The 27,933-nt window shown below is 42.3% G+C and overlaps 1 protein-coding gene across 1 annotated transcript in view; it reads right to left on the reverse strand.

The window, feature by feature from the left end:
* cdhr5b (cadherin-related family member 5b) overlaps nucleotides 1-27,220 on the reverse strand; it is a 66,790-nt gene extending 39,570 nt beyond the window's left edge. Inside the window, exons 1-12 of the mRNA XM_043706407.1 lie at nucleotides 26,794-27,220; nucleotides 26,533-26,705; nucleotides 21,387-21,437; nucleotides 19,817-19,906; nucleotides 15,408-15,494; nucleotides 15,195-15,305; nucleotides 11,054-11,221; nucleotides 10,870-10,969; nucleotides 8,692-8,786; nucleotides 6,927-7,133; nucleotides 5,931-6,044; nucleotides 954-1,026 (exon numbers count right to left, since the gene is read on the reverse strand). Coding sequence (XP_043562342.1) covers nucleotides 954-1,026; nucleotides 5,931-6,044; nucleotides 6,927-7,133; nucleotides 8,692-8,786; nucleotides 10,870-10,969; nucleotides 11,054-11,221; nucleotides 15,195-15,305; nucleotides 15,408-15,494; nucleotides 19,817-19,906; nucleotides 21,387-21,437; nucleotides 26,533-26,705; nucleotides 26,794-26,905 — 1,381 coding nt within the window. The 5' untranslated portion in view covers nucleotides 26,906-27,220. The remainder of the gene's footprint in view (nucleotides 1-953; nucleotides 1,027-5,930; nucleotides 6,045-6,926; nucleotides 7,134-8,691; nucleotides 8,787-10,869; nucleotides 10,970-11,053; nucleotides 11,222-15,194; nucleotides 15,306-15,407; nucleotides 15,495-19,816; nucleotides 19,907-21,386; nucleotides 21,438-26,532; nucleotides 26,706-26,793) is intronic.
* Nucleotides 27,221-27,933: the final 713 nt, after the last annotated feature.

Consider the following 27,933-nt stretch of genomic DNA (forward strand, 5'->3'; position numbering starts at 1 on the left):
GTCCGAGCAAGTTCTTTTCACACCTGGTTTTGCTGTGGCCACTCTAAATGTGTTTGGAAGACAGGTTTGTGTGCTGAGCTGGATAGGAACATTCAGGTGATGGTAGTGCCCCATCTGCCTGCTGCCCTTGTCCTTCGAAGTGGCAAAGGGCAGGGTTTTGGAAAGTACTATCAAACGGATATTGCTGTGTCACTGCAGTGCATCTTGTAGATGGTATACACTGCTACCTTTGAGCAGCAGTGTTGGAATTCCCAGTGGGAGTTAACCCATGACTTTCTACCCATCCATTTTACTTTGACTGTGTGAACAATGACAGGCAAAACATATGGACATTATATGGTATTCCAGAGAATGTATGGAACTGAAGCAGACCATGTGCCCAAACATCCACACTGGGCTTTATGATTCTCTGAAGCCTCTCCCATCATTCCCCATCCAAATCCATTGTTGTTTGGTTCAGTTGGTCAGATAGCTGGCCTCAGATACAGAGTGATACCAATAGCATGGGTTCAGTTCCTACACTAACTGAGATCAACATGAAGATCCCAGTTTCTCAACCTTAGCCCTCACCTGAGACATGCTGATCCTCAGGTTAAACCTCCACCAGTCATCTCTCTCTCTCTCAAATGAGAGAGTGGGATTACAGAAAGGATTCCATTATTTTTCCAATCACCAATGTTAAGTTGATTAATCTATAACAACTTTCAATCATTCCCAGAAGGTTAGGACTTTTCCCAGGAATACAAACTCAGAACATCACTCTTCTTACTTACATCTTGACATGTCCCTAGAGAAGTTTTAAAGATTGTAAATGTTTAATCATAACTGTAACTGATCTGACAAAACAATGAGGAATTACAGCAATCTCATCAAGTTGCACATTTCACAGCCTATCAGATCGATCCACTTCATTCTAAGCTGCCAAATGCTTGAATAAAGCAAAACATTTTTACCGTCATTGCTGGTGACTTGCACTTTAACTGTCGTTGTAACAGTTTGTCCATGTTCGTCATCAGTTGCTGTTATCTGTCCAAGTACAACAGGTAGAGATCACACATTAATACCAGGCATCACAAAGTAACAGATTATCATTCTACAAATCAGCTGAAATGAGTAACACTTTCATTGTGATAAGCTGCAATTAGTAAAGTGATAATGCCCATAATGTTTGAGCTCTGTGATACACGATCATAACTCTAAGTCAGGCGGTGCATTAAATAGTGCAGCAAGGAACAGAATTTGCAAAGAGAAATTGTCAGCTTGACTAAGGGCTGCTTGGATCAGAGAAAAATAGACTTGTTGGGCCGAAGGGCCTGTTTCCACACTGTAAGTAAGTAATCTAATCTAAAGCTAGAAACTGCAGAAAAGGAGAGAGATTGAAGGATCCATCCACCGTAATTAATGAAAACTGGTGGTCAATCCAAAAAATAAATGAACAGACAAATCGATTGTTAATAGGACATGTCTCATTCCAGACCTATTCCAGCCCCCACCCACAAGTCTGTCTCCAATATATTGATGATATCATCGGTGTGCTTCTCTCTCTCGTTCAGAATTGGAAAAGTTCATTGATTTCGCTTCCAATTTTCACCTTGCCCACACTTCCAACTGGTATAACTCTGACTCCTCCCTTCCCTTCCTAGACATCTCTGTTTACATTTCTGACAATAGAGTGGCCACTAATATCCACTTCAAACCCATTGATTCCCACAGCTACCCAGACTACATATCCTCGTACCCTGCTTCCTGTGAAGACTCCATTCCATTCTCCCAGTTCCTCCATCTCCATCACATATGTTCCAATAAGGCCAACTTCAACACGAAAGCCTCTGATATGTCCACCTTCTCCCTCAACCAAGGATTCCCAGCACTATTGTTGCCAGGGCCCTCAACCGAGTCTGACCCCTCTCCCACAATTCTGTCCTTACCCCTCTCTTCTCTCCTGCAACAGCGACAGGGTTCACTTTGTCCTTATCGACCATCCCATTAGCATCCATATCCAGAAGATCATCAGCTGCCATTTCTGTCACCTCCAGCGAGATGCCACCACTAGACACGATTATCCTTCTCCTCCCCTGTCCACCTTTCGCAGGGACCGTTCCCTCCGGGACATCCTGATCCATTCTTCCTTCACTCCCAACACCCGCTCCCACAACCCCACAGCACCTTCCCCTGCAACTGCTGAAGGTGTAACACCTGCCCATTTACCTCCTCCCCCCTTGGTATCCAAGGGCCCAAATATACCTTCCAGGTGAAGCAGCACTTTACCTGCACTTCACACAATCTAGTCTATTGCATTCCCTGCTTAGAATGTGGTCTCCTCTACATTGGGGAAACAAAGCGTGAATGCTTTGGTGAACAATCTGTGCTCTGCCTGGAAAACAGACCCTGAATTCCAACTGCCTGCCACTTTAATACACCACCCTGTTCCCTAGCCAGCATCTCTGACTCCAGCTTGCTGCAGTGCTCCGACAAATCAGTGCAACCTGGAAGATAAACACCTCATTTCCAAGCCTTCTGGACTCAATATTGAGTTCAACTATTTTAGGGCCTGAACTCTCCAGTATCCTAGCCCCCAAACCCACATACCAGACTTTGTTATCACATAGTCTGCAATTACATACTACCTACTGTTTTGTATTTAACAGCTATTCACCCTCCTAGCCAGATCATTATCCACTCCTTTGTCTGTCCAACTGTTCTTCTCTCTCTTTGGACTCTATCCCCACCTATCATTTACTCCCTACCCCCTCCCTCCACCCTATCTTTTGCATATAAAACAACATTTCCTAGCTACCATCAGTTCTGAGGAAGGGCCACTGGAATTGAAATATTAACCCTGATTTCTCTTCACAGATGCTACCAGACCTGCTGAGCTTTCCAGCAATTTCTGTTTTGATTTCTGATTGTTAATTATCATCTCAAAGGGGATGAAGTATAGATTGCACATTTGTGCATAGTTCTGGTTTAACTCTATCTTGAGTGGCTGTGTACAGCTCCAGGCATCGTGCCTCAGTATAACAGGGTATACAGTGGTGACAGTGAGGGAGGACACCAAGAAGGGGAGCTCAAGCAGTCAAGCGGAGGAGGCCCAATGGACATAGGGAGAAAGTGAGAAGTCACACAATGCCAGATTATAGTCCTTCAGGTTTATTTAAAATCACAAACTTTTGGAGCGCTGCTCCTTTGTCAGGTGACTTCACTTGATGAAGGAGCAGCGCTGTGAAAGTCTGTGATTTGAAATAAACCTGTTGGACTATAACCTGGTGTCATGTGACTTCTTACTTTGTTCACCCCAGTCCAACACCAGCATCTCCACATCATGGCATAGGGAGGGACAGACAAAGAATTTTATCCCCCAAACATGATCTGTACGTAAATACTCTGTTTTCCTTGTTTAATCTCCCTTCATGTTTGTAAAATCTTGATGCCAATAGAATAAAGAATCTCTGCTTTCTGATCTTTGTCAGTGTGCTTAAATTGGATGTTATGTCATGAAGGATATAGTAACCATAGAGAAATTCATTAGAGCGATGCACAAGTTAAAAGGATTAAGTTATGAGGACAGAAAGATATCAATTTTCATTTTGCTTTTGTGTAAGATTAATGTTTATTTTTACTTCTTCAAAAGGAAGTCAGTGTCACCAGCAAAGCCAGACTTTCCTCCCTATCCCAAATTGTGTTCAGACATTTCAAAGGTCAGTTAAGAATCAACCACATTGCTGAAGGCCAGATCTTGTAAAGATGGCAGATTCCCTCTCTCAAGGACATCAGTGAAGCAGATAGGTTTTCAAAATAATCAATGATAGTAGCCATGGTCACCATTACTTAGACTATCTTTATATTACAGACTAATTAAATGAATTCAAATTCCACCAACTGCTCTGGTGGGATTTGAATTCATGTTGCCAGAGCATTAGCATGGGTCTCTTGTTTACTAACACAGTAACATTGTCACTACACCCCTGTTGTTTCAATTAATTAAAGTGGTTGATCAGAGTTAATAGATTTTCCATGGGAATTGAGCAGACTTGTTAACACCTCTATTAAAATTCTTCTCCACGATGAACAAATACAGCGTCTCCAGTCTATCCACATCCCTGAAATCTCACATCTCCTCAGTGCCTTCCCTGAGATCTTTGCTGTATGATGTCCACAACAGGGCATAACTCCAGCTGAGACCTAATCAGTGATTTAATAATATTTGTGTATAATTTTGGTGAGGTGGACAAAGGGAAGAAGCAAGGAGAGAGAGAGTGGAGTAGGGAGTGCAACCAGAAGGAAGACAGGGAAGATTTCAGACAGAGATTATGTTTTATGTTCTCACGCTGGAATATGCACTCCTATCAGCAAGCAAATGCTAACGTACTTTGTTTTGTATTGGCAGAATCTCCTTTACCCAAGGTTTACTAGATTCCTGGTACCTCTATCTAAATAATGTAATGAAACATTGCATTATTTAGATAGAGTCTTTGGAAACATTCAAATCCCCACTATTCCATACACTGAATTGAAATGCAGAGCTAACAGTGTGCCATACAACCAAGAGCTTGTGTTGCCAGTTTTACAGCATCTGCTCAAGATGCCACCATCTGTTCTACTGCCATCACACAATGTCCTGCTCCCATTGTCCTATCAGATTTCTTGCCTTTTCCAGTCCACCCCACTTACTGTGAGTATGACTTCCCTCAACTTTTCTACTTATTACAACCAGTTTAATAGGCTCAGAGTGAAACAGTTTTATTTACTGAATGAATGAAATCAAAGTTAATTTTTAACCAAGGTTTGCCTACAATATCTGAGGGACCAAGTATTGGGACAGTTTTGAGTGGCAACTCCATTTCAGCTTTGCTTCAAACATGAACAATAATGCTAGACTACAGAGGTGGGCTGAGTTTGACTGCTCTTCACATCAAAGCTGCAAAGGTGACATCAAGGGAATTGGGTGAAATATTCTGCACTAGTTTGAGTCAAACCTACTACAAAGGAAGAAGTTTGTGGTTGTTGGAGGTTCAAGTTATTGATAGAACCTCATTAGAGGAGTTGCTCAGGGTAGTTCCGAGGTCCAGCAATCTGCTTCATCAACAGCGTTCATTCAGTGATAAGACAAGAACTGGGTATGTTCATTTATGATTGGTGCTGAACATTACACATTCATATCTTTTTTTCAGTTCTCCATTTCCATATGCAGCAAGTCTGATCAACATCGAAGTTTACGTTGATAGGTGGCAATGACAGCAGGTCAGAAGTTAGCAATTCTGCAGAGGGTAATTCAACCTTCTAACAAATTAAGTCCAATTCAGTGCCTACTTGCCACTGAGCAGGAGTTTGATGGAATATTCTCCACTTATCTGGATGTGCGCATTTTCAAGAACAGTAAAGATACTCAATTCCATTCATGACAAAGCAGTCCACTTGATTGACACACCATCTAACACTCTGAACATTCGCCACTGACACTCATGGGCAGCAGTGTGTATAATTTACAAGATGCATCTCAGGAATTCACCAATGCTTCTTCTAAAACACCTTCCAAATCTGAGACCTCTACCACACAGAAAAGCAAGGAATGCAGATGCATGGAAGCACTATAACCTGGAAGTTCCCGTCCAAGCCATACACTATCTAGTGTTGAATATTGCTGCTCCTTCTCTGTTGCTAGATTAAAATCCTGAAATTCAATTCTTAGCTGCATTGTGAGTGAACCTGGACTGCTGTGGTTCAAGAAGGTGGCTCACCACTACTTTCTCAAGGTAATTAGGATTGGGCTTTCCAGCAGAGTCCACATCCCATAAATTGAGAATGGAAAAATCAGGCACCTTCAATGACCTAAAGAAATCTACATGGCATTACACTACTGTGTTGATTAGGTTAACGGACAGTTATTGTATACTGTAAGAAATCTATAATTGAACAGCAAGAAGTCTTACCAATAGATCATACAGTCTGGATACCAGTTTAGTCTTGGTAAAGATAAATCCATCTCTGTTTATGGTGAAATCATCACTTGGTGTAATTTTATATTTTATTGAAGGGTTTGTTTTCTACAAAATAGAAAGGATAATTAAACAAGGTAAGTAACAGGCAATATCAAATTCCAAAATTGCACAAATCGAAATACATAGACAGACATAAACCATTCTTGATCTAATATTCCATTCCACTGAAATCAGGTCAAATTGATCAGGATGATAATTGAGAACAGCATCAGGATTACGATCAGGAGGAGAAGAAGATAACAGTGATATCCTGTTGTACAGAGTGGCAATCTGATGAAGAGTGATGAATGGAAATGATATCGATACTTGGTGAGGAGGTATTGATGGAGGAGAGAGAAGTGTTTATGAATGGAGAGAGATTATTGATGGTCAGAAAGAGGTATCAATGGATGCAGAACAGTAAATTGTGTATTGGTAAACAGTCAGGGATATTGAAGAATAAAGAAGGTATTAGGGATGAATAGTAATGAGCATTGAATCAAGAGAGGAGTAATTCTTGAATAGAGAAAGGCATAGAGAGGGGTGTTAATGAATCAGATTAATATTGGTGAACTGAGGTGTGTTAATAGTAAGGAATATTGATGAATTAAGAAGGGTTTCAATGAACAGCACTGTGTATAAATGAACAGAGATTGGAATATTGATAATCAAAGAATGATAAAGTAAAGCAGAGGGGGTACTGATGAATGGACACAGGTATTGATAAATATAAGGGGTTACTAATGAGGGGGGTATGGATGAATAGAGATGAGTTTGAATGGACAGAGAAGGGCATTGATGAATGCAGTGGGCTGTTGTTGAACAGAGAGTGGGGCTGTCTCAGGAATGGGCAGCATTGCACAGACTGTGCTATGCTGTACAGATTAATCATACAGTTAAGTCTCTGTGTGTTCCCAAACAAACCCACTGCTTCTTTTTTTCACTTACGTCAGGAAAGTCACAATCCTCAGCCCTAACTGTAAGAGGTTTTGTGGATGAACTTTGTTCAAAGACAATACTTCCAGGTTCTAAGTTTTCTTGTATATTTCCATTATAGACCGCCTTTGTAAACTGTGGTGGGCATTTGTTTTCTTTCAAAACATTCAGAGTAACAGTGGTCATGGAGTATTTGTAGTGGTCATTCTCCTGATAAGCCTGAGAAATAAAAACAGATGATTATATCTTAGGCAGTCACACCCAATGCATTGGGTCAATGGAGTCTCCAGAGGTTAGTGGGTTCTCTCAGCACCAATGGGGTTACCCAGGATCTTGCAGTTAATGGGGGTCTCTAGGGGTCAGTAGTGTTTCTCAGGATCAGTGGGGTCTCTCAGAGCCAATGTACATTTTCAGGATCAGTGAGTCTGTAAAGAGTCAGATAGGTCTCTTTGGTTAAATGAGGTCTCTTAGGGCCTCTACAAATCAATGGAACCCCCAAATTTAGAGGGCCTCTGAAAGTCAGAGGGATTTATTATGGTGGGGTCCCCCTGTTACTGGAGTCTCTGAGAATCAATGGGATCTCGAAGGGTGGAGCAGTTTTGTGGGGCCAGGGTGAGCCTTCTTGCTCCTTGTGATCTCCTGGATGAGTTGGTCACCTAAAGGGGTTGAGGAAACGTTTTCTGGAATATTTGCCTGCTAACAGCTGTGTGCCTATTTTCTTCATTTTAACCAGGAGGATAAGTGCATCAATGGGGTAGGCTGCTATTGTAAATCATAGTAAACAAGGCATCCCAACCCTGTTTCTGATTTACTGCATGCGCAGTTCTTTCAGTTTTTACAACTCTGTTGTGGATGGACCGGGACGTGTTTACTGATCTAGCACAGCTGTCCATGTCTGTTGTTTTAGACAGATATTGGGGCAGATTTGCTCCAGTCTATCAAATGCACAAAAAATACACATTGAAAACCAGGTGTAGAGGTTGACATGCCAATTTTTGGTCACTAATAGAATTTGGGAACATGTATCCGAAAACATTAACCAGCACACCCAATTTCACAATCCCTAGTCTCAGCATCCTAAGCTTTGCTTTGGGAATACAGCTTTCCAAAATTTACCATCGTCCAAATTCTCCCATCAGATAGGAAATCCTGGGACACACAGTATGATTGGAATGGGATTGACTCTTGATCACATGGAATTTTAACAGAATGCTCCTATAGTAAAATGCTAGACTTTCCGCATCTAATGAATGGCTTTGAATACAATCCTTGGTGCAAAGAAAAGTTAGTCAAGGATTTGAAAATGTTCTTCAAAGGAATTTTAGAAAGAAAGTGCACAGCAGCACATCCTAAACATTTTCACACTTTGACCCCATTTCAAGTCTAAAAAATTGTTGTGATTCCCAGTATAAACTGAGAGCAGGATGTGGAGGTGAAGGTTGGCAATCTGTGAGAGACTGGGTGGGGAAGTGGGTGACTATGAGAGTTGGATTTTTTTGGAGCAGGGAACACAATTTTTTCTCAGTTGCTCCTCCACAATTGTTGGCACTGCTTCGGAGCTCAGGACCCCACAATTATAGGTAGTCACTCCGTCAGGTGTCCCAAGCCCCAATTTGAGAAGTCCTGGTATAGAGTTTCTCTCTTCTTTAAATCTGACAGTGATTTATTTGAATGATAATGAATCAAATGGACTAACTTTCACATTATGTTATTGCCGATCTAGTAATCAGGAAAATATGTTCTTTTATCATGAAGACATAAGGGCTGGTGTACATACCATGACTGTCAGGACAACTGGATTTCGGCTGGTTACAGGCTTAATCATGGTTATCTCCCCAGTGTTTTGATCAATTTTAAAAGTATTCTCATAATCTATAAAATGAAAATCAGTGAATGAAAATAAAACTCAAAAGACGATTTATTCGTTAACAGGTCAACAACAACATTAGACATTGTTAAATGAAAGGGCTCAGACCTCTCGATAGATAGAGTCTAGATTAGATTCCCTACAGTATGGAAAAAGGCCCTTCGGCCCAACAAGTCCACACCGACCCTCCGAAGAGTAACCCACCCAGACACATTCCCCTACCCTATTTTTACCCTTGACTAATGCACCTAACATTATGGGCAATTTAGAATGGCCAGTTCACCTGACTTGCTCATCTTTGAATTGTGGGTGGAAACCAGAGCAAACCCGCACAGACACAGGGAGAATGTACAAACTCCACACAGACAGTCACCTGAGGTGGGAATCGAACCCTGATGCTGTGCGGCAGCAGTGCTAACCACTGAGCCACAGTACCGCCAACAGCAGCAAGAGTAATTGTTTCCTGATTTACAGAGAGCAACATGGAACAAATTATCCAACAACAATCACTGTGCAGGAAGCTGGGAGAGTACAAATCATATCAGCTCCAGTGGATCGATAAACCTTTAGAATACAATAGCAGACAGATAACTTAAAGTCTGTGCAAATCGCTGGTTCGGCCCCATTTAGAATCTACGATTCAGTATTAACCCTTTCAGACTCAAACAGAAGAGGGAGTTAGTAAATGTGCAGCAAAGTTTTGGACAGACTCAGGTTTAGAGAGCATAGAGCATAAGAGACCAATGACTGATATTCAAGTCCAAAACCTGTCAGAGTTTGCTTTTTGCCTTCCCTGTTTGGGAAACTCCCGCCTGCCACCAATTGAATGCCAGCAATGATAGCGTGAGGTCCTTAAGAGGCCCAGTCAAGGGTCTCAATTAGCAACGGGGCAGGAAGGCCATTCCTCCCAAATTATAATCAAAGTGGAGGTGGAAAGGTCACAGGGTCAACACACTCCCCCCCTCCCCCCACACAGCCCTTCTGCCAGATTCAATGCTTCGCTCGTCTTCAAACCTGCCCAAGGGGAAAATAAGACCATAGGTTACAGGAGCAGAGTTAGACTATTCAGTCCATTAAGTCTGTTCCACCATTGTTCTTGGCTAACATGTTTCTCAATGCCATTGTCCTGCCTTCTCCCTGGAACCTTTGATCCCTTTACTAATCATGAAATACACTCATTGGCATGGCCTCCACAGCTCTCTGCAGCAATGTGCTCACCACCCTCTGGCTGAAGAAATTCCTCCTCATTTCAGTTCTAAAGGGTCATCCCTTCTCTCTAAGGCTGTGCCCTTGGGTTCTAGTCTCCCCTACCTGTGGAAGCATCTTCTCCTCATCCAATCTATCCAGGTCTCTCAGATTTCTATAAGTTTCAATCAGATCATTCTTCTAAACATCATTGAGTACAGACCAAAAGTCCTCAACTGCTTTCATCCCCAGGATCAATCTTGTAAACCTCCTCTGGGACCCTCCAAAATCAGTACATCCTTCCTTCGATATGGGCCAAACACTGCTCACAATATTCGAATATTCCAGGGTTTGACCAGAAACCTATACAGCCTCAGCAGACAGTCTCTGCTCTTATATTATGGCTCTCATGAAAAATGCTAATAAATGGACGCTATTAAATCCTACAGAGGTTGCGGGCTGTGACTCCACCAGTGTTTGTAACTTTGTGCTTTTTTACACTGTTTTTGTACTAATAAGGCCAAGTATTCCATATGCTTTTAAAAGTTAAAATTCACACAACACCAGGTTATAGTCCAACAGGTTTAATTGGAAGCACTAGCTTTCGGAGCGCTGCTCATTCATCAGGTGGTTGACTGATGAAGGAGCAGTGCTCTGAAAGCCACTGCTTCCAATTAAACCTTTTGGAGTATAACCTGGTGTTGTGTGATTTTTAACTTTATACACCCCAGTCCAACACTGGCATCTCCAAATTATATGCTTTTTAAACAGATTTCTTTACCTGTTACCTTCAAAAATGTATGTACATACACTCTCAAAACTCTGTGCTTCTGCTCCCCCTTTACAATTAAACCAATTATTGCAGGTAACGTATTAAATCTATAAAACAATTGACTACGGTACCTTTTATGCCATTTACCATTTTGTATTGAATCACGGCTTTGATTTCTTTATCACCATCAACAGCTTGAATCTGCTGAGGTTCCAGCTGCAATGGACCAGTCTGCAATAAACAAGAGAAAGAGCTTCAAGTGATGAGAAATGTGAGCTGGAAAATGAAGTTTAGGAAGTCCTGATTAACTGATACCTCAGTCTCGCCTTGTGTGATATTTCCCATGTAAACTGCATTAAGGCAGATGCTGGCAGTGGAAGCGAGAACTTCAAAACAGGGTTCAAACTCTGGCGGCTTGTTATCTTCATCCAGGACATTAATATTAATGGTCAGTGTATCGTTCGGAGGACCAGCTGGAGTTTCCTGAAAACGTGAGAAGATAAAAAGACCTGCAATTCAGAACAGCTTTTGCAGACGAAGTATTTTAGAAAAATACAAGCATTATATCAATGTCAGCCGTTGTTAATGTAATGAAACATCCTGTGGCACTTTACAAGAGTAGTATTTAAATAAAACTATAATTTAGAGTCACACAGGTTTTAAATTGTATGGAGTGCCACAAGGATTGGTGCTGGGTCCTCTACTTTTTGTCATTTACATAAATGCGAGCATAAGAGGTACTGTTAGCAAGTTTGCAGATGACACCAAAATTGGAGGTGTAGTGGACAGCGAAGAGGGTTACCTCAGATTACAACAGGATCTAGACCAGATGGGCCAATGGGCTGAGAAGTGGCAGATGGAGTTTAATTCAGATAAATGTGAGGTGCTGCATTTTGGGAAAGCATATCGTAGCAAGACTTATACACTTAATGGTAACGTCCTAGGGAGTGTTACTAAATAAAGAGACCTTGGAGTGCAGGTAGACAGGATAGTGAAGAAGGCGTTTGGTATGTTTTCCTTTATTGGTCAGAATATTGAGTACAGGAGTTGGGAGGTCATGTTGCGGCTGTACAGGACATTGGTTAGGCCACTGTTGGAATATTGAATGCAGTTCTGGTCTCCTTCCTTCAGAAAGATGTTGTGAAACTTGAAAAGGTTCAGAAAAGATTTACAAGGATGTTGCCAGGATTGGAGGATTTGCGCTATAAGGAGAGACTGAGGCTGTTTTCCCTGGAGCGTCAGAGGCTGAGGGGTGACCTTATAGAGGTTTACAAAATTATGAGGGGCATGGATAGGGTAAGTAGGCAAAGTCTTTTCCCTGGGGTCGGGGAGTCCAAAACGAGAGAGCATAGGTTTAGGGTGAGAGGGGAAAGATATAAAAGAGACCTCAGGGGCAACTCTTTCATGCAGAGGGTGGTATGTGTATGGAATGAGCTGCCAGAGGAAGTGGTGGAGGCTAGTACAATTGCAACATTTAAAAGGCATTTGGATGGGTATATGAATAGGAAGGGTTTGGAGGGATATGGGCCGGGTGTGCTGGCAGGTGGGACTAGATTGGGTTGGGATATCTAGTCGGCATGGACAGGTTGGACCGAAGGGTCTGTTTCCATGCTGTGCATCTCTGTGACTCTATCACTCTAAAAGAGACAGGAGAGGTAGAGAGACAGAATGGTTTATGGAGGGTATACCAGAGTTCAGGACGCAGACAGCTGAAGGCATGACCACCAGTGGTCCAGTGTTTCCAATCTGGAATGGTCAAAGGTCAGAATTCAATAAGTACAGCGTTAGGGAGCTGGCGAGGATTACAGAGTTATGGAGGAAGGAGAAAGTTGAGAGCTAGGATAAGAATTTTAAAATCAGGATTTTTTGCAAGTCAGCAAGCACCAGAGTGATAGGATAGCAGGACTCAATATAATTCAGAGAGCAGACTTTTAAATTACTTCAAGTTTACACAGATAGAATTGGGAAAACAGCCAGCAGTACATAGGAACAGGTGAGCCTAGAGATAATAGTGGAAGGAATGAGGGTTTTAAAAACAGATGGGCTAATACACTGATGATGTCAAGCAATGTTATGAAGCTAGAAATAGACAGTCTTTGTGAATATGAAGTTGAAACCTTTTATGGCAAATATGGCAACAAGGTTGTGACACATTGGTTCATCTCAAGCCATTGCAAGCAATTCCATTGTTACTGTAGATATATCTACATGAAAGGAGGTAGAACAGTCACATTCAGCTGGATGGTGGACAGGTGTAAGAGGAGGAGGATGTGAGTAAACATGCCAAAGGTTATAGACAGGTCCAGGAAGAGAAGGAGAGAAAGCTTGCCTTCCTTACAGTAACATGGAACGTCCTTGTAACTTTGGTAAGAGGTGTTTTGTTGTAGTGGCTGGGGCTGAAGCTGGACTGTCATAGAGATGTACAGCACAGAAACAGACCCTTCGGCCCAACAAGTCCACACCAACCCTCCGAAGAGTAACCCACCCAGACCCATTCCCCTATTTCTCTACACCTACACTGACTAATGCACCAAACACAGGCAATTTAGCATGGCCAATCCACCTAACCTGCTCATCTTTGGATTGTGGGAGGAAACTGGAGCACCTAAAGGAAACCCACACAGACGCAGGGAGAATGTGCAAACTCCACACAGACAGTTGGCCGAGGCAGGAATCGAGCCCGGGTCCCTGGTGCTGCGAGGCGACAGTGCTAACCACTGAGCCACTGTGTCCGTGCCTACCAGATATCCTAAACTAATTTAGTTTCATTTGCCAGGACTTGGCCCATATCCCTCCAAACTCTTCCTATTCATATACCCATCCAGATGCCTTTTAAATGCTGTAATTGTACCAATCTCCACCACTTCCTCTGGCAGCTCATTCCATACAAGCACCACCCTCTTCGTGAAAAAGTTGCCCCTTAGGTCCCTTTTATATCTTTCCCCTCTCACCCTAAACCTATGCCCTCTAGTTCTGAATTCCCCCACCCCAGGGAAAAGTCGCAATTTGAATGTGAATCTCCTGGAAAAATAGATTTGGATTTGAAGAGGTAAAAATGAAACAAACCATTGTCAAGGTCTGTTGAGAGGAAAGGCAGGTTCAAGACAAAATGGTTATTTGCACGGATGGTGAGAACAAGGACAGTTTCTTTGACATGAGATTTGGTGATAGCAGATTTAAAAGGGAGAGGGACAATACCTGAAGGGAACTGCTTACAAAATAATCCAACATAGGGGCCATGAGAGGAAGTTGGGTGATCAGCAGATCAATGGGAATAGGGTCAAGAGTTCAGAAGGTGGTTCCCATGGACAAAATGGAGCATGAAGGAAATATGTAAGTTCAGGGCTTAGACAGCGAATTAAAGAACATTTTCACAATTGTCACCTTTTGATGCAGGAAATATTTCTGAATCATAAGCATCATTGTGATATAAGAAACATGGATGCTAATTTGCATACAGCAGTACTGCCTGGCCAGCAATGCAGCAAACCCTCAGTACTTCTCTTTGGCAGTGCTGCCCTGGCTCAACACTGTCTCGTTTTTGATTCACTGAGTCCCCCCTCAGCACTGCTCCTCAATTGATGCAGTACTGTCCCTCTGAGGGTTCAGCAGTTCCTTGGTACTGACCCTCTGACATGGCAGTATTTGTTCAGTACTGTCCTTCCACCATGCACTACTCCCTCACGACTGACTCTGACAATGCAGTGCAGCCTCAGTACTCTCCATCTTACAGTTTGGCACTCCTTCAGCACTGACCCTTAAAAGAGGAGTGCTCCCCCTCAGTATTGCCCCTCCAATAAGTGTAGCAGTCCCCCAGTACTGATCCTCTGACACTGCAGCAATTTCTGAGTACTGACTCTCCAAAAAAGTAATACTCACTTGGTGGTCCCCTACAACCAGTGCAGTGTTTCCTCAGCATTGCTCCTGTGATAGTGCAGTGCTCCCTGAGTACTGTCTCTAAAAGTGTTGTTCCCACGGTACTGACCCTCTGATAATGCAGCTCTACGATTACAAAAGAGTTCAGTACTGTCCTTCCACCATGCACTACTCCCTCACGACTGACTCTGACAATGCAGTGCAGCCTCAGTACTCTCCATCTTACAGTTTGGCACTCCCTCAGCACTGACCCTTTGAATAGGTAGCACTCTCTCAGTACTGCACTTCAGAAGTATAGTTCTCCCTCATTGGTGTCCCTTCGACAATGCAGCAGTACCTTCATACTGACCCTCTGAAATTGTTGCACTCCCTTCGGTATTGCACAGGAAATATCATTTCAGATCATGTGATCAAATTGCTGAGGTGGAACTTGCACCTACAAATTACTGACTCTGAGGTAAGTGTGCTAGCAACTGAACCAAAGCAAACACTACATAATATTAAATTCCAAACACACAGATTCCTTGGAATCTCACAATCCTTCCAAAGCATAATTGTGAAATGTACATTGAAATCTCACCATTGCGTGTAAAATCAATTGTAAGCTCTTGGTCTTCTCATAATCTAATGGCTTTTGGAGAATAATCTCGGGTGTTGTATCACTCTGTAATTTGAAGTATTTTGCTCCATTCTAAAGAAGGCACAATACAGACAGATTAATTGAGTTCAGTGATGTTGCAATGTTATATATAATCTAATGCATGTGGTCCATGAGCTGGGAATTGACACTTACTGTGTTTGGATCCAAACTATAGTAAACTTGTCCTTTATCAGGATCACTTGCTGTCTCTTTTACCCAGACTGTATTGACAGGGAAGAGCTTCAGGAGAGTGAACAAAGTATAGTAAATGTGTGCACAAATAGCAAGCAGCTAGCCTTTAAATTAAGAACAAACTAGTTTGACATCTGAAGTTCATCTTAAGATCTAAATTTCTTGAGTTTTTTTTGTTCCACTTTTTGTTTTACAGCACCTTCTGGGATCTTGTATCCTCTGTAGTGACCCCTATGTAAAATACCTATTTCATTCAAGTCATCTCTTTATTTTCCATCATTAATTCTCCAGATTCATATTTGAGAGGACAACACCCACTTTGTCAAATTTTTTTTCTTTTAGGAACAATATCTATAGAAACTATTACAATCAATTTTTATGTTTCAAACTAGCTTTCATTCACACTATGACGTTTGCCTCATTATTAATTTTTTAGCCATGTTTTGCTTTTTAAAAATATTCTGTCCAAGCTCCTGGTCTGTTAGTCAGCTTTTAATCATATGCTTTTTCTTTAAGTGTAATTCCATCCTTAACTTTTATTTTAACTAACAAGGATAGCAGATTCTTCCTTTGAATTTTTATTTATCATTGAAATAGATATTTTCTGTGTATTCTGAATATCTCATCAAAAGTCTGCCATTATATCTCAATTAACCTAACATTTCACCTAACTTGCTTGCTCATTTTTATATAGCTCTGATTCATGCCTTCATAAATGCTCTTATTTAAGTTTATAGTGCTAGTCTTGGAGCCACTCTTCTCTCTTTCTCAAACTGAATGCAAAGTTCAATTATGTAATGATCACTTTTGCTGAGGAGTACCTTTATTAATTAATTCTATCTTGTCATGCAATCCCAGGCCTTGTATAGACTACTCTCTGCTTCAAAAAGTGTTGACCTAATAAACTTTCCAAAAAATTTTCTATGAACTTCTTACCCAGTCTAGTTTTGATCATCTTGATTTTTTTCCAATCTATACAAATATTAAAGTCTCTCTTTATTATTCAACATACCATTATAATAATCTCTCATTATTTATTCCTTTATAATCTGCCCTACCATGTGGTAACAGTCAGGGGGCCCATACAATAAATGACTTCTTGTCTTTATCATTGGTCATTCTACACTTAGGTTTCTTAAAACTCAGGTTTCATTCCCATTGTGCTAATACCATCAGAAATAAACAGAACTATATTCTACCTTTGTCTAGCTCCTCAATACACAGGTGCTGATCTACTTTGTCCTGCAGTCATTTCTCTTTCAGGGCTATCAGTTTGTACTTACTTATTTTGATTTGTGTTATCAATTCATCTGTATTTTTTCCCAAGTGCTATATAAATTCATATACAGAGCTTTTTGTTTTCCTACTTATTCCTGGAATGCTAGAACCAGACCATAGAAGTACAGGCCAACCCATTGATACAGCCCCCACTTCAGACTGGAGTGGTGCCACAGCCCTTTAGTTGAAACTTATTTATATTGCACCAGTCACTGAGCCACGCCTTCATTTCTCTAACTTTATTTGACGTATGTCAATTTTCATATGGAGAAAGTGAGGACTGCAAGTGCTGGAGATTAGAGTCGAAAAGAGTGGTGCTGGAAAAGCACAGCAGGTCAGGCAGCATCCAAGGAGCAGGAAAGTCAGCGTTTCGGGCATAAGCCCTTCATCAGGAATTTGGGGCTGGAAGGGGGTAAATAGGTAAATAGGAGGGTGGGGTAGAACTGGGGGAAGGTAGCTGGGAAGGCAATAAGCAGAAACAGGTGGGGGGGTGACAGTGATAGGTCAGAGTGGAGGGTGGACCGGATAGGTGGGAAGGAAGATGGACAGGTAGAACAGTTCAGGAGGGTGGAGTTGAGTTGGAGGGTTGGATCTGGAATGAGGTGGGAGTGGAGAGATGAGGAAACTGGTGAAATTGACATTGATGCTGTGTGTTTTGTAGCCCCAAGCTGGAAGATGAGGCGTTCTTCCTCCAGGTGTCGGGTGACTTGGGATTTGGCGGTAGAGGAGGCCCAGAATTTGCAAGTCCTTGGCAGAATGGATCGGGTGGTTTGGATTTGGCGGAGGAGGAAAGCCAGTTTTCATATGGCTCAGATAATAATCCAGAGATTATTGCCTTTGTGGTTTTGCTTTTTAACTCCTCGTACTGACTATGCAAAGCTTCCTCCCTTTTCCTTCCTATGTCATTGGTCTCTACACGGACTATAACTGGACCCTCCCTCTCCGACTGCAAATTCTTCACTAGCTCTAAGTAGATGTCCCTTAACCTGGCACTGGCTGGGAACTGGGCAATCTCTCAATCCTAGCTGTAAAGAACAGTGTCAATCCCCCTCAGTGTACTTTCCCCAGTAGCACTACATTCCTTCTGCTCTGTCTGCTTGAATAACTTCCTGTACCATGGTCAGTTAGCTGAACCACCCTGCAGCCGTCAATTTCATCCAAACAAACCGAAAATACCTCAAATTGGACAACTGCAAATACTGATATTCCTGCATGCCTGCCCTCTGGGTCCCCTGATCTGCTTCAGCTACAGCCAAATTCCCTAGTCTCAGAAGACTATCCCGAGGAGTTCAAAACACTCAGGCGATTTTCACCTTACTCCAGTAAAATATAGCACTTCCCTCCCCCCTTCATCCAGCTCCCTTACTTGGCCAACTCCCTTCCTTTGTTCAGAGTTGTACTTCATGCTAAGTTACACTGATATGCCTCTTTTTAAATGTTCTGAATTAGCTCTGCCTCAGGTATAGAAAAAATAGTTTAACCTAGTTGCTTTTATGAACTAATCAAGCAGCTCTCCAGTGGAATGCTTGTATATTCCTGCTTAAATATGGATGGAATTTAGAGTCTAAACACTGAAGTTCATTTGATGGTAACTGGGAAAGACAAACAAAATTAGATTTTTGGGAGGTACACATACTACAATTCCTTTTCCTCACCTAACAGCCAGCACTCTGTTCAAAGTTATAATTCATGCATTTGCAAATTCAAATGTCTCATATCTGAGTTCGGCTTGGGCCGCAAATGCTTTTACCAACTTTGAACTGTCCATACTTTTCCAAACCTCCTTGGATCTCAGGATGGTGTCAAAGGACTGAAAATTGCTAATATTGCACATTTGATTAAAAAGTGGTGTTCATTCTATATAGTGTTGATGTGCAATAAACTGTCCTGAAGAAGCTGAGCCTGAAGATAGTTCTTGGCCTTACCTTCTCCTATACCATCCTATCTTGAATCCAATCTCCACCATATGGCATAAAACCACACAATAAAAAAGGGACAAATCTAAATGGGATGGCGGATCAGAGGGGCCTGGGGGCACATGTGCTCAAATCACTGAAGATGACGGCAAACTAAAGAAAGTGGCAAATAAAATGTATGTAATTTGCTTTTAAACATACTGGATCACGGGCTTTATAAATAGATACATAGAGTACAAAAGCAAGGAAATTACAGTGAACTTTTACAAATCACTGGTTCAATTTCAACTGGAATTTTGTTTCCAATTCTGGATCTCACACTTTTGGATGGATGTGAAGGCATATCCAGACGGATGATTTACAAGATTGGCTCTAGCAAAGAGGAATTTCAGTTATGTGACTAGAATACAGGCTTTAGAGTTGTTTATAAAGAAAAAAAGGTTGGAAAGAATCATAAGGGCTATAACAGATAGAAACTGATTCCATTTGTAGAGGAATTTTGAACCAGAGTTCAACAATTTAATGTAATTGACAAAATAAAACAATGATGACAAATTCTTTGTTACACGGTGAATAGTCAAACCTGCAATGCGCTGCCTGAGAGAAAGTGGACACAGATTCAATTACGACTTTCAGAAGGGTGACAGGAAAAAGCAAGGCTGTATTGCTCTTACAGACAACTAGCATGAATGGAATGCGCTGATTGATCTTGTATAGAATCCCTACAGCATGGAAACAGGCCAGTAGGCCCAACAAGTCCACACCAACCTTCTGAAGAGTAACACACCCATACCCATTCCCCCTACCCTATATTTACCCCTGACTAATGCACTTAACCAACACATCCCTGAACGCTATGGGCAATTTAGCACAGCCAATTCACCTAACCTGCACATCTTTGGACTTTAGGAGGAAACCGGAGCACCCAGATAAAACCCACACAGACATTGGGAAAATGTGCAGACTCCACACAGACAGTTGCCCAAGTTGGAATCGAACCCAGGTCCCTGGCACTGTGAGGCAGGAGTGCTAGCAACTGAACCACCTTCTTATGTAACTTGTTATTCTATGATTCTGTAGAGTGGGTGGCACCATAAATTCCACCATATTATACATTACAATGATTGTAATATTTCACTGCAGTGAATGGGAAAATAAATGAAGTTGTTATCTTACCTCGCCAATGCTGTAATTCAATACCTTCTGCGGGAACTTGGGAGGATTGTCATTTACATTGTGGATCTCAATAAATAATGGTAGTGGTTCCTTTTAATGAGAATTAATTAGAAAACACATCAAACAAATAAAGGCTTCAATCTGTTGTTTGTTAATAATGTTTGAAATGTTTGACATTAACTAGATAAGTAAAGCTTGTTACACAGATGTCAATGTGCAATGTACATCATTATGGTATGGTCTTAAATGGTGTTTAGTAACTAAGAGGCTGGGAGGAATAGCTATAAAAATCAGTTGGGGTCGTAGAGCAAGTAGGAAAGACTGTTTAAAAACACGTGCAGGGTCTTTTGTTTTACATATAAAGGCATGGAGTAAAAATACAAAAAGAGTGTTTTGCTCAATTCTGGGCACAAGACTTTAGTATTGACCTTGGAAATTCAGCGACTAGGAGAAATTGCACAAATGGTTTTCTATGGGGATCAGGGAATCAATATGAAGGAAGTGGAGCAGCAGGGATTGTTTTTCTCAGAGTAGAGCTGATTAAGAAGAAGTTTGATATAAGTATTCACAATTTTAAACTGTTTTGGAAGATATACAAATAGCCATTTCTCAGTACTCCACCTGAGTATTGCTAAAACTGGACACAAATGTTTGAGGCTTTTCATCTTGCACTCATCAGGATATTTTGCAAAAATACAATTTCAAGGAAAAAACCCATTATTTACACTGCATGCAAGGAGACTGCTGTTTGGTTGGCAAGTAGAACCTGATTGGTAGAAATGTTGCCATAGAGAATGCTGATTGACAGTTAGAGGCTTTGATAAATTTTAAACCAGCCAGACTGAATTGGTCAGGGCATTGCCCCAAGAAATGAACTCATATACAGCTGTTATTTTGTTGAGTTCAAACAGGCATAGTATGTGCACATGTTCTTTCCCATGGCCAATCCACCTAATCTGCACATCTTTGGACTGTGGGAGGAAACTTGAACACCTGGAGGAAACCCACACAGATACAGAGAGAACAGGCAAATACCACACAGCAGTTGGCCAAGGTTGGAATCAAACCTGTGTCTCTGGAGCTGGGAAGCAGCATGGTGTATGCTAATATGTGTTGCCCCTAGTAAACATGAGTGCACCACACTGTGACCCTGACTGACAATCCTAATTGATTGTTAGCATATTCAAGATTATCCATCAATTTTGCTTCCTGTGGAGAGTAACCGGGTAAGATAGGTTTGGTCATTGACAGAGGGGAGATAATCTTATTTGCTTGTTACCAGTACAGTATTACATGAAAGGGTGGTGGAAGCAGATTCAATAGTAACTTCCAAAAGGCAAATTGACGAAAGACTTGTCAAAGATACTACCATAGGAAAAGGGGGAATGGTACCATTGTGTAACTGAGCAGCTCTATCAAAGCACTGGCAAAGATGTGCTGATTGACGTCTCATAGTGCTCTATCATTCTAAGATTATTTTGCAAACCATCATATCGCTCTGATTCATTACATTTCACTTTGCACAAAATTCTACAAGATTTTCAATCACTAATGGAACCATTTTACTTACCGGTGGATCTCCACAGTTTAGTGTGAATATTAATACAGGATTCATCAGATTCTGTCAGACAACAACACACAAAACAATGTCAGACTAAACAGATAAAACAGTGCCATTTTATCATTCTTGACTTTATACACCATTCAAAAAACAAATAATCCTAACACATTGGATGACCACTGAGGCCAATGTTTTTACGCAGAAAGCATACATAACATGACGATGAATATAGGTCTGTGTTTTATGCCCATAAGTTGTGTGCCTTATTGGCCTACCCCTACCCTTTCCACAAATATAAAATCTGGCACAATGCCACCAGGTTGACAATCTCCAGCATCTGCAGTCCTCACTTTCTCCTAGCAGATGCCAGTCTCAGAGAATACAGAAAGCAAATAGACAAGGAAACCAGAAGGTCGCCCAACATTTTGAAAGGAACAAAAAGTAGTGAACTTCTTAAAAAAATCACTCTTTTGCAATTTGTTTCATTGTTCACTTCATTTTTCAGAATGTTGGATGGGACTAAGTTTGTATTTTTTTTATGGTGGGTATGACAAGTTGGCACAATGGTGGGAGATATCCGCAGATTCTAGAGGCAGTACCTTTTTGGCTGATTTTTGAGTTCACATTGACTTTTTTCTGATACCCATAATAAATAAAGACCAATTCAGAAAGTGGGGAGCCTTCAAATTTGCAGCCATGACCAATGTCCTGTATAATCTAATAGTTAAAAACAATGACTGCAGATGCTGGAAACCGGATTCTAGATTAGAGTGGTGCTGGAAAAGCACAGCAGTTCAGGCAGCATCCGAGGAGCAGGGAACTCGACGTTTCGGGCAAAAGCCCTTCATCAGGTGAAGCCCTGATGAAGGGCTTTTGCCCGAAACGCCGATTTTCCTGCTCCTCGGATGCTGCTTGAACTGCTATGCTTTTCCAGCTCCACTCTAATCTAGAGTCCTGTATAATCTGCCTGACACATGATGATCTGGCCAAGATTCCTAGCTGGCCACAGAGCCACTATTCACACTACCAATTGGCCACCTTCCCACTGGACAGCCACTCATTGACTTGACTCAATGAGATGAGTGAGCTAGGAGTAAGCAGACCAGCTATTTGTCATTTTGCTTCCTGCGCCTCACCAATAAACATAAACCCCAGTCCCTTGTCTCAGAACCCTCAAATGGGCACACTGTTTTGTGTAAATCCCTCTGAATGCTTCTTTTGCCACTTGTGAATTGAATCACAAGTCCCATGTAGCTCATTCAATGCCTTACATTCCAAAACACAATGGTCTAAATATTCAGGAGGTGCCCATTTTTCAGTGGAAGGCCGTGGGGAGGTGGGGGCATGGCACGGGGTGCCACTCTGCGTGTAGGGTGCGCAGGAAAGGGGCATGAAGTGGGAGGACAGGAAGGCATCAGTAGATATTGCTGACTGGGAAGAGGTGGTGCGAAGGAATTCTTTCACACATTACAGTTGTACAGCCCGTCCTTACGGTGCTGAGTGAGGGATTGGCATTGGTTGAGAATGTACCAGACCCTAATTTTTCTTAAAAACTGCTAGGAATGTAAAGGCTATGTTAGCATTTATTACAAGTGGGTTACTGTAAAGGCATAAGAAAATCCTGCTACTGTTATCAGTTCTGAGGAAGGGTCACCGGACCCGAAATGTTGACTCTGATAGCTCTTCACAGATGCTGCCAGATTTGCTGATTTCCAGCAACTTCTGTCTTTATTGCTGCTATTATGTTGTATATGGGTTTTAAAGGGTTAATACTGAGAAGTGCTTTAAGGACTCCACACTGTGATCATATCATGTGGACCTGATGGGGGTCTCTCAGGTATAAGAGCAAATAGCAAGCTCCTGCTCTTAGTCTCTGTAATCAACTTACAAAATTGCTTAAATGTAATAAACTGCATCTTATTTGAAACAAAAGCTTCCTCTTGTTAGACTAGCTAGTAGTTTTTCTCTAATGCATCAGATCAGCCGGCCCTGTAAACCCCACCTTGCAAGAAGATGGTGGCAGAAAACATAGAACATAGAACATAGAACATAGAAGAATACAGCGCAGTACAGGCCCTTCGGCCCTCGATGTTGCGCCGATCCAAGCCCACCTAACCTACACTAGCCCACTATCCTCCATATGCCTATCCAATGCCCGCTTAAATGCCCATAATGAGGGAGAGTCCACCACTGCTACTGGCAGGGCATTCCATGAACTCACGACTCGCTGAGTAAAGAACCTACCCCTAACATCTGTCCTATACCTACCCCCCTTAATTTAAAGCTATGCCCCCTTGTAATAGCTGACTCCATAACTTACTGCATGATGAGCAGTGATACAGACTCATGCAACGATGTTGTGTGCAGAGATCATCGCTCGTTAACTTATTACACAGAGCCTCGGTGAGACTAAACCTGGAGTACTGAGTACAGGTTTGGTTCCTCTTACCTAAAGGAAGATAAAGTTGCTCAAAAAGAAGTGCAACAACATTTCATGAGATTGATCTTGGGATGAGAGGGCTATCATTGGAGGAGAAATTTAATAGAAGGGGCCTATATTTTATGCAGGTTAGAAGAATGAAAAATGTTCTTATCGAAATACATGAAAGTCTGTGAGGATTTGGGGCTTTTTCCTGCCTGGCTGGAAAATGAAGAACTGGGCATCAGAGTCTCACAGCAACAGGTCAGGATCATGGGGTATAAGAGGGGACCATTTAGTCCATCAAAACTATTCTACCATTCAATGTTTGAATTATGACCTAACTCCATTTCCATGCCCACATATCGCACAATACCATAAGCTAACAAAACAAAATCAAGTTTGAATGTAAAATTAACAGTTGATCCAGCAGCAAATGTCTCTTACAGGAGAGAGTGCCAACATTCTACCACCCTTTTCAATATTAAGGTTTTTTTAAAACTCACTTCAGAAATCTGTACTTCTATTTATAGAATGTATCGCCTCATCCTGAACATCTTGATCAACAAATACTGTTTCATCTAGTTACCCTCCCTGTTTCTTACAAAGTCTTCAAAACTTAGATTAAATCATCCCTAAACCTTCTAAATTTCAGGGAATAGATGTCTAATTTGTGTAATGGCCCTTTGTAATTTAATTCTTGGAGTTGAGTATCATTCTGGTAAGCACTTTTCAAGGTCAATACATATTCTGAAATCCCCAGAATTGCTTACAATACGCCAGGTCCAGTCTACTGAAAGTTAAAAATTGCACAACACCAGGTTATAGTCCAACAGGTTTATTTTGAAATACAAGCTTTCAGGTAGCTTGCACTTCCATATAAAACTGTTGGACTATAACCTGGTGTTGTGCGATTTTTAACCTTGTCCACCCCAGTCCAACACCAGCACCTCCACTTCACTCTATTTAAGGCTTTGTATCGCTGAACCAGGATCTCTATTTTTTTGTAATCTAGTTCTCTGGATATAAGGACAGCACTCCATTCAGTTTTTGATCATTGTCTCTATAAGTTCATGACATTTTAATGATCCGATACCTGGTCATAAGAAAACAGAAGTTAATTTTAGAAGTAAGCCATTTGACCTACTACCCCATAATTCAATATGATCCAGACTGATTTTCTATCTCAATGCCAGTGCCTTGCACTCTTTCCTTGCCCTTTAATGACTTTCATATCTAGAAATCTATCAATCTCACTAACGAATAAATTCAATGACAGTCAGGAGTCTTTCATTGTTTCTAGCCATTCAAAGAACTTCAGCTGCTTTAAAGTTGTGACTGTGCCAACTCTGAATTTATTGCAAATATCAGCATCTCCTGTCTCTATGAATGTATCCCTATGACTGTCTGGAGCTTCTGTCTCCCTGCAATAGCCAGGAACACCTACCTCCACTTGATTGTCAGGAGCACTTGTCACTCCAAAGCTGTCTGGAACTTCTTTCTGACTAGGATGAATTGGAACCTAAATCCCCCTGTGTCTGTCTGGAGCTCTTGTCTCCCAGTAACTGTCTTGAGCTCTTCTCTCCCCGTGTCTCTCTGGAGCTCCTGTCTCATTCTCTGTTTGGATCTCCTGTCTCCCTGTGTCTGTCTGGAGCGCCCGTTTCCCCATGTCCTATCTAGAGCTCCTGTCTCCCCCTGTCTGTCTAGAGCTCCCATCTCCCCATGTTTGTCTGGAGCTCCTGTCTCCCATGTCTGTCTGGAGCTCCTGTCTCCCAGTAACTGTCTTGAGCTCTTCTCTCCCCGTGTCTCTCTGGAGCTCCTGTCTCATTCTCTGTTTGGATCTCCTGTCTCCCTGTGTCTGTCTGGAGCGCCCGTTTCCCCATGTCCTATCTAGAGCTCCTGTCTCCCCATGTCTGTCTGAAGCTCCTACCTCCCTCTGTCTGCAGCTCCTCTGTCTGCCTGGAGTTCTTATCTCTCCATGTCTGTTGGGAGCTCCTGCCTCCCCGTGTCTGTCTGGATCTCCTGTCTCCCTGTGACTGTCTAGAACTCCTGTCTCCCCGTGACTATCTGGATCTCCTTTCTCCATGTTTCTGCCTAGAGCCCCTGTTTCCCTGTGTCTATCTGGATCTCCTGTCTCTCCATGTCTGTCTAGAACCCCTGTCTGTCTGGAGCTCCTGTTTGCTGCAACCCTCTGGAGCTCCTGTCTCCCCCTGTCAGTCTAGAGCTCCCATCTCCCCATGTCTGTTTGGAGCTCCTGTCTCCTTGTGTCTGCCCGGAGCTCTTGTCTCCCCCTGTCTGTCTGGAACGCCTGTCTCCCCATGTCTGTTTGGAGCTCCTGTCTCCCATGTCTGTCCGGAGCTCCTGTCTCCCGTGTCTGTCCGGAGCTCCTGTCTCCCATGTCTGTCTGGAGCTCCTGTCTCCCGTGTCTGTCTGGAGCTCCTGTCTCCCGTGTCTGTCTGGAGCTCCTGTCTCCCGTGTCTGTCCGGAGCTCCCGTCTCCTGTGTCTGTTTGGAGCTCCTGTCTCCCATGTCTGTCCGGAGCTCCTGTCTCCCGTGTCTGTCCGGAGCTCCTGTCTCCCTGTGACTGTATAGAGCTCCCGTTTCCCCGTGTCTGTCTGGAGCTCTTGTCTCCCCCTGTCTGTCTAGAGCTCCCATCTCCCCATGTTTGTCTGAATCGCTTATCTCCCTGTGTCTGCCTGGAGGTCCTGTGAGCCTGTGAGTGATTTCTCGAGATTACCTCATAATCAATTGATTTTGTGAGCACCAGTTTGCTCCCATTGATAGCAACATCGGGCACCTCCGACGGATCTGCTATTGTAATAGGAGGCGTATTTATTGTTATATTATTGATCACCACTCCTACTTGATTATTCTCATCGACACGCATCGGATTTTCTGAAACACAACAAGCTAAAGAAAGACAAAAAGAACTTTTAACTTACAATTAAGTATGGACAAACAAAACAACTGTAAACATTTTATGTGAACTATAGCTTACCATTGCCGAAAGAGCAGTGTTTATTAGCAACAGCAGTAGCAATTATCTGAAGGACAGCAAACAGGATGAACAGTAAGGTGCAAGGGCCACAAAACATACGGCTTGAATCCATTCTCTTATGGACGCTGAAGGATTTCACCAAAAATGGTAAATAAAGCTTCGCTAGGCTCAAGCCATCCCAGTCTCAACCGCTTCTGTCCATTACAGCTTGGAGCTCCAGAATCTGAATCAAAATAAACTGAAGGAAGCAGATATTGGTGCCTGTTGTCCCAACCTTTGCTTCGTGTCTTTATCACTTTATTGCTGATCTGCTTATCCAGTCACTGTCTAATTCCCCACTATGGAAAGTCATAAAAGCTGATTACGTGTTTTGCATTCTACTTTGACACGACACCGACTGCTGGTTAAAGGCTAAGATACAGTCGCACTTCAAGTGGTTGTGAATGTTTCTCCAAACAGTTGGCAGTACTGAAGTATACACTTCCTGATATATTCTTCTGGTCAAAGTCTCTGATCTCTCACCAAAGACTCAGTAGATTGCTTTCAAGGGTGAAACTTCTAAGGAGCATGTCAGCACTCCCACCCAGCTCACCCAACCACCACCTCGATCAATGAATTACCACTTAAACCCTCCCCCCAACTGCCTCTAATAATTTACCAGTATCACAGGTACAGGGTTGCTCATTCTCTTGGTGAGACCTTGTGAATGAGCTAGACCAGTTGCAGACTGAGGTCATGCCTCCTCTTTGGGATTACCCCCATCATCCCCACAATAATATCTGGCTCTGCTTACTCGACAGAAGAAAGTGAGGACTGCAGATGCTGGAGATCAGAGCCGAAAATGTGTTGCTGGAAAAGCGCAGCAGGTCAGGCAGCATCCAAGGAACAGGAGAATTGACGTTTCAGGCATAAGTTTCCTGAAGAAGGGCTTATGCCCAAAACGTCGATTCTCCTGTTCCTTGGATGCTGCCTGACCTGCTGCGCTTTTCCAGCAACACATTTTCAGCTCTGCTTACTCGCCACTCAACATCCCAATCCTGGCCTTCATCACTTCTCACCTCAGGCATGGCAACCTGGTGCCAGAGAAATCTCTTCACTTACCAGCTCCAACTACTGAACATCATTAGGAACTGAACACTA

Source organism: Chiloscyllium plagiosum, chromosome 16 (genome assembly GCF_004010195.1).
Source record: "Chiloscyllium plagiosum isolate BGI_BamShark_2017 chromosome 16, ASM401019v2, whole genome shotgun sequence".
Taxonomy (NCBI): Eukaryota; Metazoa; Chordata; class Chondrichthyes; order Orectolobiformes; family Hemiscylliidae; genus Chiloscyllium; species Chiloscyllium plagiosum.